Consider the following 10,322-nt stretch of genomic DNA (forward strand, 5'->3'; position numbering starts at 1 on the left):
CTATAAACTTAGTAAAATTATCTGTGGACCTGCCCTTATTGGCAATTTTATTTCCTCAGCTGGCCTAGTCAAGATTCCATTGAAGCCAAACAAATTAAACTGCGGCTCTTTCAGATGCGACTCATCAAATCCAATACATGTATATGCTTTCCAAAACAGAATATTGACTGAACTTCCACAATCCACCAAGACCTTCTGCACATCATAACCTGATATCCTTAACGTAATCAACAACACATTATCATGAGGTAACATCACCTTTGACAGATCATCTGGAACAAACATAATAACTCCAAGTATCGCTACTAATGAATGGTTCACTAGTATCGGTTCTATGTTCACTTCCAACACTTCTTTCACTGTTGATATCTTTCGGATTTTATCTCTTATAATCTTCTTCTGTGGGATAACCCCCTTATATATCATATTGATCACCCCTAAGGGCTTATTATTAACCATAGCCGTTACTTCCAGCCTAGCATCTGCTTTGAATTCTTGAAGCTTCCCATCTCACATTAATCTATCCACCTCCCTGAGCAGTTGTAAACACTTATTTGTTTCATGATTCTTTACCTTATGAAAATTGTAGAAAGGTTTATCTGTTATTTCTCGAAGCTTATGAATCGGATGCTGGAAATACGGTTCTTTCCCCACCCTCCTTAAAATATCCTCTACTGTAGTATTAATGGCGATATAATTGCTTGGATCTAAACTCTTCTTTCAGCGATCTTTCAAACCTCTTTTTCTGTGACGGTTGGTTTTCAGACTTTGGATACGAATCTGCCGACTTCCTCCTATTAGATTTGCTGTAATTCTCCTCCTTAGCAGACTTATTTGATTTCGATACCTGTAACACTAGTTGAACCGATATTGCCATAATACCTTCTTCTACTTGCACATCTTTTTCAGTTTTATCATACAACTCCTTTAGAGTTTTGATATCTTTTTGAAGCATATATTTGTGCATATCGGAACATGGAATAACCCCTGTCTGAAATGCCATCACTGCTTTCATTTTCGGTGGAATAACCCCTGTCTGAAATGCCATCACTGCTTTCATTTTCGATTCATCTAAATGCTCTACGAGCTGTGCCTCTGCCTTAAATCGAGATAAGAAAGTTTTCAGAGATTCCTTCTTCCCTTGTTTGAGCTGGAACAATACTGACACTTGCTTCGATTTTACTCGCTGATGACCATAATTGGTCAAGAACTTCTCTTCAATCTCCCGATAACATGATATCGACCCTTCCGGCAAAGAACAAAACCACTTCAACGCCTTCCCCTTCAAACTTGAATAGAAAGACTTGCATAACAATGAATCAAGATATGCTGTTCCTTTATAAATAAAAAAACTGGTGCCTATATCTGAATATATGGTCCATCGGATCTGATGTCCCATCATATTGAGTGTACTTAGGAAGTTTGAACTTTGGTGGAATGGGCATCATCTCGACACTTTGATGTATCGGATTTTTGCTGACATCGTCTGCCAATCTTCTTATCGAAGCATAAGTCTTTTTGAGAAGCTGGTTTTGCATTATCTCATGTATCATCTCTTTGGTGATGGGTTGTGGTATCAAAATTTCAAGTATCGGCGATGCTTCTGCAGTTCTTTCATGTCTTGCCAATGCTCTTTCCCTAAAATGACTAACTAATTTTGAACTACACCCCTCTTCCTCATCTCCATGGTTATCCTTTACAACCAGACTCGGACTTCCCTTCTTTATCTCTTGATTCTCCTTCAGTAAGATAGCATTTTGCTTTTCCACTTCCCTTAACCTTTTCAAGATTTCTTGAAGTGAAGCTTCCCCTTCAACGTTCTCCTCCTGGTATTGCCTACTTACCGAAGCTCTTGTATTCCTTGTTTGTTATTGATTATCATTATCCACTCGTTTGCTGTTTGCTTTCTTCTTTGGAGCCATTATGATTCAAGTCTCACTTTACCACTAAACTTCTGTCACCCTCTTTCACTCAAACTCAAAACAAATTAAACTTATGGATTCAAAACGAAGAAAAAGAAAACTTCAAATTTTCTTGGTCTTGTTCCCCACAGACGGCGCCAATGTGATGCCAAGAACACCTTTACTTGATTGTTCTAAAATCATACAAATTTAGTACTGGTTTAAATGAATGAATAAGATGAACTAAGTTGAAACAAAGGTTTTTATTGATTAGTAATGGAAAACTTTACAATTTCTCTCATTCTCTCTTTCTCTCTCCTATTTTTATGATTTTTTTGTCAGAATAATTGCTCTTCTTTCTTCTTCATCCAGTCTTTATATAGTCCTCAATTAGCTTTGACCCAATCAACTTATGACAAGTGTCCCTTGTCTTCCTCCATCTTTTCCCGCTCAATACTTGCAAATGTTTGAAATCACCACGAAATATACCGAGATATTGACCTTTATGTCAATATCTCGAGTTTTAAAATATCAGATAAAAATATTTAAGGGCACGATATTTGCCCACTACAATCAAGGAGGGCAGATGGAAAGAGGAACTCGAACCAGAGAACCTAAAGAGAAAGACCTAAGATTTTTAGGTAGTAACAATTGGTGCCATTTGTGGGGATGAACCCACGACTGTGTGGTTAAAAGGGCTTGTATGTGAATAGCTATCGTTCGATACGTTATGCTGCTCGAGTTGGATTCTACCATTATTAGGTGGCTACTCAAGTTGGAGCTGCTGGTCTATTATTAAAAAAGATTTTAGTGTTCAAAGATGAACTAATGGTTATATAAGAGGTGTTAATCGGATCTATGATATTGATATTGACAAGGTGTTTCGGTCGCTGGTTTCGTTACTCCCCATTACTGCCTTGGACTTCTCTTGGAACCATATATTCTATTAGACTACAATGAAGATAGGCCACGTTGCCACTGTAAGGTAATGGCTCTTAGTTCTCTTTCTCCATAATAAATCTTTCTTTAATTGCTCTAATTGTTTGATTTGTAATGGCAAAATCAAGGGTTTCTTAAACCCATTATTTTCCTGTGATTCGATGGTGATGGTGTTTCTTTTGTTGTCGGTTTGGTTGTTAATAGTTATGGGTTTAGATCTACAAGGTAATTTTGAAGTTTTATTCACCGATTAAGGGTTTTTTGATCACCCCACACCATCTCATTTATGTTACAGTGTTAGCTTTCATTTGGGGAAGATGATGAGTGGACTCGATCAGTGAGTCCATTCAATAATTAAGTTGCTCCAATTTCTGTTTTTACATTTTAGAATCTAATACACCCACAAACCGAATCATAACTGGATTACAAAACCAACTCATAGCTGGATTATAGGTTGTGCACTATGATTTAGAGGGATTAAGATTGCATTGTTAATAATTTTGTTGTTTGGGAAGGACGTGTAACCACTTCATTTCAAAGAAAGGTTCCCTACTAAAATGAGGTTAATTTACAAGCAACAGTTGAACCTTACATTCAAAGTGATGATAATAAAGCTAGGTATAAATATGATTTGAATTGGTTTGGGATTAACTACAGATATATGAATGTAGATAAGTTATGGAATGTTAGACTACTAAGGGTTCGCTTGGTTGAATGTAAAAGATAGCAAATACATTTGGAAATGATTGTTTTAGAAACTTTTGTTTTGGAAAGTTATACTAAAGAAATTTTTGTTCATGCTTAGTTGATTTTTTTTTGAATGTATTAAGGTTCTTTCAATCTAAGTTTAGAACCTTAATACTGAAAACAAGATAAGAGTGGGAGAGGAGGAAGGCAAATTCGAGAGGGAGGAAGTTTAAATTTTGGGAGATGGAAATCAAGTGAGAGGAAGAAGATGGAGAAGAAGATCCGACAAGTTTTTTTGGAAAGTTTTGTCGCCAGCTTCAAAGTGGAAAAAATATCCCCAAATTTTAATTATTTTAGAAATATTTCCACGGTCCCACCCTATTACAACTCAACCAAGCACCCCGAAAGATGCAAACACGTGTAAAACTTTCTAAAACAAACTTTTGTCCTCTTTTCTGGGCTAAACAAGCGGACCCTAAATAAACTTTATGTGCAATTAAGTATGACCTCTATCTTATTTCCTTGTTAAAAGGTAATAGCTTTCTTTGCTTATTAATTATAAATTTGGTTAATGGAATTTTGTTGTGCGCATATCAAAATATCATTGATGGGAATATGAAACATGAAAAGATACAAATTGTTGGGCAGTAATATGATACAATTTATTCTAAGATGATTGACATTGGCTTTATGTCCCTAATTAATGTTGGTTGTGGTTATCGTTGGGACTCCCCTTTTACTTATGCTAGTTCAATTTTAGGCACTCACCCATTTTACTTTTGTACTTGAATCTTTATCGAATGCTTAGAGCATCTCTAGGTGGTGCTAGTATCATCTGCAAGTTTGAGGGTGAAATTTGAAGAAAGTATCTTCAAATTTTGACCAACTCTAGGTGGTCGCAAATATCGGATGCAAATTTGAATGTATGGTCTACCACGCGCGCCATTGGTAATATCGCGTGCCAGTACCACTGTCGTGCGCCATTGGTACTGTCACGCGACATTACCAATGTCGCATGCTATGGTAATTTGCTCCTAGCTGTGGGTCGTACAGGCAACATTCATACGGTTAACAAAATAGGTGTTAGACGTGAATATCAGATTGGCCAGCCATCACAGCCGATGTTTCAGCAGGGACCTGTATACACATTTGTTCTAGCGCCAGATCCCCCTCAGTTAGAGTGGCATTGGGTTTTCAGTTTGAGTGATCCAAGTGGCTAGACGATTTACTGATCTCTAGACTTCTACAGTCTTAAGATACAAATCTCATTTTCGTTTGGTGTAGACTAAATTCCTTACTCACGTGTTCGTGCGTTTTGCTCGAGTAGGGATTCGAACCAATCTAAATACTGGGACAACCTATAACTTGATCATACTCTTTTAAGAAACTAGTGAGTAAGTTTTTAAACTATGATTGAATTGATACTAACTACTTAGTTTTCTTCTAGCTTTTAAGTTACTTAACATGCAAACTAAAATAAAATGAAAATTGATTTCTAGGAAAGGTGTGGAGACTTAGTTCTCCTTATGTGAAGACAATCTCTATTGTTAACTCTAGATTGTTGCAAATTAATCTTCCTAGAACTCAAAGACAAATCCTAACAAGATTATTTTGATCCCTAAAAGTATGACTCATCTCTAATATCATATTTTTAGCATATGGAACCCAAAAATGATTTATCTCTAAGATCATCACCTTGATTCCTAACTAAACTCTACACCAACTACCATTTTAGGATAGGATGTAAATATAGTTGTTTTTTCAAAACAACTATCTAGAAAAACAATACAAAAGGATTCCTCACATAAACATCACTAACCCTCCACAAAGGGAGGGTTTTAGCTCATGATCCTTGGAATTAAAATAAAAGTTATAAGAAGATATCTAAAAGAGAGAGAGAAAGAAGAAATGATTACAAAATGTACCAACTATTTTACCTAAGGATCAAAGAAATTTTATTCAAGAACTAGAAGGTGTAGTCCTCCATTAATCAGTTACAAGTTTTTTTTTTCTTAACACTAAAAACTAAAAACCAAAAGTAAAGACATGGAAGTAAATGAAAAGTAAAAGTCAAGGAAGTAAAAGCTAGCCAACTCCCAAAACCAGCCCCCCTTTACATAAGAGAGCATTTTCTCCTCTCCCACGTGAAACACTCTTCTCTCATTTATTTTTCTCTTATCCACAACTCACCCCCATTTGACACCTTTCATTTGTTTAAAAAATCATCATCTAAATCCAACCAACTCATTAACTTCATGCAAGGTGTCAAATTTGCACTAATTATTTGCACCTTTGTCTTGACTTGCATGATGACTCATCAAATCTTGTGGGCCCGCCTAGTGGGTCCATGTGTAGTGTCCAGTGGCGGTCCGGTCTTTTGGCATTTTTACAACTTCCCGCCTATGCGTAGATTTCGTCACACTGATCATTGGGGCAGCTCACTCATCGCATTCGGAGTCCTGGTTCAAGAGATATGAGCTTCGGAAGTTTGACGCTTCTGTGTATGTAATCCCATTTTTGACTGGATTCTGTACTGTTTGAGTCTTTGGGCTTTAGTTCGGATTTTATTGGGCTTCACGTGGGCTTAATCAGAAAGCTTTTGTATACTCCCTATTTCGTGCTTAAATGCTGGCTTTATCATCATTTTTACGTTAGTTGCTCTAACGTGCAAAAATATACAAATGCGATTATTTCCTGATTATTAAACACATAATTAACCAAATTGCTATGTCTCTATGGGGTATAATATCACAGTTTTGGGTGCTTATCACACTACCCCCAAACAGCACTTTGCTTGGCCTCAAGCAAAGAAGAGACATTAAAATAGATAAGAGGCCAAAAGTATGTAGTCCTAACTAATTCTCGTTTCGCAGAGTGCGGTTGCATTGACCATATGCAACAAGGCCTTAAACCACTAGGAATTCCCTAGTGGATGAGTTATAGCCTCGTGAGAGTTTTCCAGAGAAGATACTCACAAACTTCATTTTTACTACAACGACTTAATAACACAAGCTTGTTTCCTAAATTAATCTCAGATATCTATACATCTCCTTAGCGGAGAAAGAGGATTAGTTTATTTGAAACCCAAGTTAATATGCATACAATAATTAAAACATCTACATATGAACATGCATATAGTGAACTTTACATTGAAATGTACAAGGAGGGCCATTTCTGGATCCTTTGGAGAGCTTCCCTAAATGGGTTCTCACAGGTATGTGTCAAAACACAAATTCGCTCATAATTTTTCCACTCAGGTTTTTCTAACTCTAGTGTGCAGTGGCACACTTTTCCTCACATCTCAATGATAACAGAGGAGCTGAGGTCGATCGATCACAACTACTACTTAATATCACACCATCCTACTCCTAATTGAGCTAGATGTCTTTATTAGGTATTGTGGGGCTTAGGTGATGGTGTAGAAGAAGATGGAAATGGATAATAAAAAGTGACGAGTATGAGAGAATAGAGTCTTCAAGATATTTACACTAGAGAAATCCTTGTTTTCTTTTCCTGCTTCTACTTGAGTTTCTTACTTTACTTTTTTTTTTTTTTTTTTTTTTTTTTTTTTTTGGAAACAAGAAGCTTAAGAAACATAATTCTATTTTCCTTTCCGGAAGCAAGTAACTAACTTTTATTTGGGTCAAGTTTTTCTCTTTACTTTTCTACATTTTATCCTATTTCTCATACTCATCACTTAGGTAGGTTCACTACTAAAAAAATGACATATTATGACGCTTGTTTTTTATCTATCTTGACGACTTTGTTAAAAACCGTCAAGATAGGTGTTTTAGTAATATTTTTATGGCAGCTATTGCAACATTATGTCGTGTATGACACAAGCGTCAAGAAAATATAATTATTTTATGACGGCTATTGCAACATTATGTCGTGTATGATTCAAGTGTCAAGAAAATATAATAATTTTATGACGGCTATTGCAACATTATGTCATGTATGACACAAGTGTCAAGAAAATATAATAATTTCATGACAGCTGTTGTAACATTATGTCGTGTATGACACAAATATCAAGAAAATATGATGGTGTTTTCTAAAACTGTCAAATTAGTAATAGAATAAACCGTCAACCTTCTCACAATTTTTTGGGCACTAGGTTGGACCATTTTGGCTTTCAATTAAACCGTCGACAACTTAAAAAAAAAAATCAAGTAACTTAGTAAGAAAAATTGAACCGTCAATACACTCCGGAGTTTCCTCACTGGCTCACCCATCTTTTTAATTTTTCAGTCTTTTAATTTTTATTAGAGAAAAAAGAAAAAACACGAAAGTGCATTTTCTTCCTGGAAACCTAGGTCATCTTCTTCGTCCTCTCCAATTGGAACAAACCTCTCCATTGCCTTCTCTGAAATCTAGGACATCTCGCTGAATCTTATTTGCCTCTCATCTGGCCATGGAGAAAAAGGCGCCTCCTTTTCTCTCAGATTCCAGTTTTACTTAGTTATCTCACTGAGTTTTTGTTATGGTTTTTGACAGATTGAAATGGAAAGTAGTGGAAGGCGTTGGGTCGATCAAGGTATGACTCCATGTCTTAATTTCTCCAACCCTATTTCCTTTTTCATTTCGTTTCCTGCTAATAGGTGTGAGTTTTTTGTGTTTTGGATTTGATTTCACTGATTTAGGTGCATTGTATTCATCGTGTATGATCGCTGATTGGTTCGATCTATATATCTCCTTGAATGCTCAAGTGCTTAAATGTTCTCAAACAAGGGTGGGATTTGATGGTTAAAAGCTTCAAGCTCTTGAATGATTGCAAGTAAAGCTTGTTGATATGGTGCAATTTGTCCTTTTATCCATCTTTGGCCTTTGTCTTATCATATAGCTTGTGATTTGCTTGTCCGATTTGGTCTATCACGAGGGTTGAGTCGAATCTAATGCAAGGTTTGCATTTCTATTTTGCAACTCTGAACAACTATTAGAAGTACTTTAAGTTAAAAAAAAAACAAAGTGGTTTCGACTTCCTACGGGTATTACTAATTTTTGCCGAGAAGGATTCGGATTTTTCTGAACGTTTGTGAACAAGTAAGATTCTATTCCATCTTTTGTTCTTCTCGATCTTGTTTGATGTTTTTAAGGAAGAAAAAAGGTTGCTCTTTTGAATTTGGTTTCCCCCAATTTAAACATTTTGATTGGAAAATGTGTTCTTATAATCGAAAATATCTACTGTACAATTACAGTGTTTGAATAGCAGTTCATTCTTACTGTTTTAGGTTTTTCTCATCGGCACAGAAAATTTCTTATAGAAATTAATTTTCTTCTTAAGCGGTTTCGAATCTTTTAGCTTTCTTTTACCTTGATTAATAAACTGATAAATTATTAGAAACTAATAAGTAACAAGAATAAACTTTGTGTGAATTAATGGGTAGTTGAAAACTTAGTTCACTACTTTGCTTAGTGCTAACTGAACCTGACCCGCCAACCACTATGCAAGGTGCTAAAATTATTTTGATTCTCTATGTTCGGTTTGCCTTTCATATCAGGTTGCATGATTCTTGAGATTAATATTACTAAGTTAATGTCCAAATTGACGATAAGATGTTTCTAGTGGTGTGAGGTTGATTTCTCAGGTTGTATAGTTGTAGTGTTTGAAGAATCAAGAGAAAGAGATTGATTACTTATAATTTCATATTATACTTTAATATAATCCTTTTACTATGTGGACTGAATATTGGTTTGGTTTTGAATTTGCAGGTTTCATCAAGTCAAAAGAAATCCCAATGATTGTGATCAAACTAGTATAGGAACCAAAACTATTAAGAAGGTACTCGATCTGTCTTTGCAACCCATAATGTATATAATTTAGTCGTTAATATTTAATTGTTTGTTTTACTGTTTAGAAAAGATTGGAATTGGTATGCTTTAGCGCATGTTAGTAAGTGAACCAACTATATGAAATAGTACCAATCTTTTGTTCAAAGGGTGTTGACATGTACATTTGTGTGCTCACCACCGCTACTACTTTTTTCCTCGGCATTTTGTTTCTAATGTATATATGCTCTCTATCTTTAAGTAGTCTGAAATTTAGCCTTTAGTAGCATTTATCATGGATAGTTATTATTTTTAATCACAACGTGGCGTGTTGTTTTGCTAGCTAGTATCATTTGTGTATTTTCTTAATACTGTAGAAGCGGCTATCTGATTATGTTTAGTTAACTTATTAAACAAACTAGCTAACATATTCTTATTCACATTGTTTCTTAGGTGATAAGTCAAAAAGTAACTTGAACATACAAGTAAATGTGACTTAGTATTTGACCTGCCTCTAGACATACTGGCTAGTAGATGTTAATTCTTGGCTGAAACCAAATTTTCAAGGACGACCTAACCCTTCAAAATATAATTGTCCTTGGCCTGGTAGAACCAAATTAGGACATGGATCAAGGGAAGTGAATTAAGTACACCATTGATACCGTAGCAAAATGGTATTGCATCAAGTGTCGGACACTTTATATCTATTAAGGGGCAATTAGCCCTTTTCCATTTTTTGTTTTTTTGTTTGTTTTTTTTCAATTAGCCCTTTTTAAGGATCCTGGAATCTATCCTTTAATATGTTAGTACTAAAAAATATGGCTTAACATCAACTGCACTTTTGTCTTATATTCAAGCTGTTAATGACTACACTAACGTACTTCTCTCCAACTTGCAGCTATCTCAACTGGAGACCCTTTTCAAGGAAAGCTCAAAAAGCTCTTTTTCAATAGAAAGAATTCCATTAACATCCAAGGAAAACTCAGATGACTCCCTTAGTTGGGAAACAATGCCATTAACAGAGTT

At 35.5% G+C, this 10,322-nt stretch overlaps 1 protein-coding gene across 1 annotated transcript; it reads right to left on the reverse strand.

Moving 5' to 3' along the window:
- On the reverse strand, positions 1–459 carry LOC147481985 (uncharacterized). The gene has a single exon (XM_086579145.1). The coding sequence runs from the start codon at positions 457–459 to the stop codon at positions 1–3; it is 459 nt and encodes a 152-aa protein (XP_086435271.1).
- Between the last annotated feature and the right edge of the window lie 9,863 nt (positions 460–10,322).

This window comes from Coptis chinensis, chromosome 8 (genome assembly GCF_015680905.1).
Source record: "Coptis chinensis isolate HL-2020 chromosome 8, ASM1568090v1, whole genome shotgun sequence".
Taxonomy (NCBI): Eukaryota; Viridiplantae; Streptophyta; class Magnoliopsida; order Ranunculales; family Ranunculaceae; genus Coptis; species Coptis chinensis.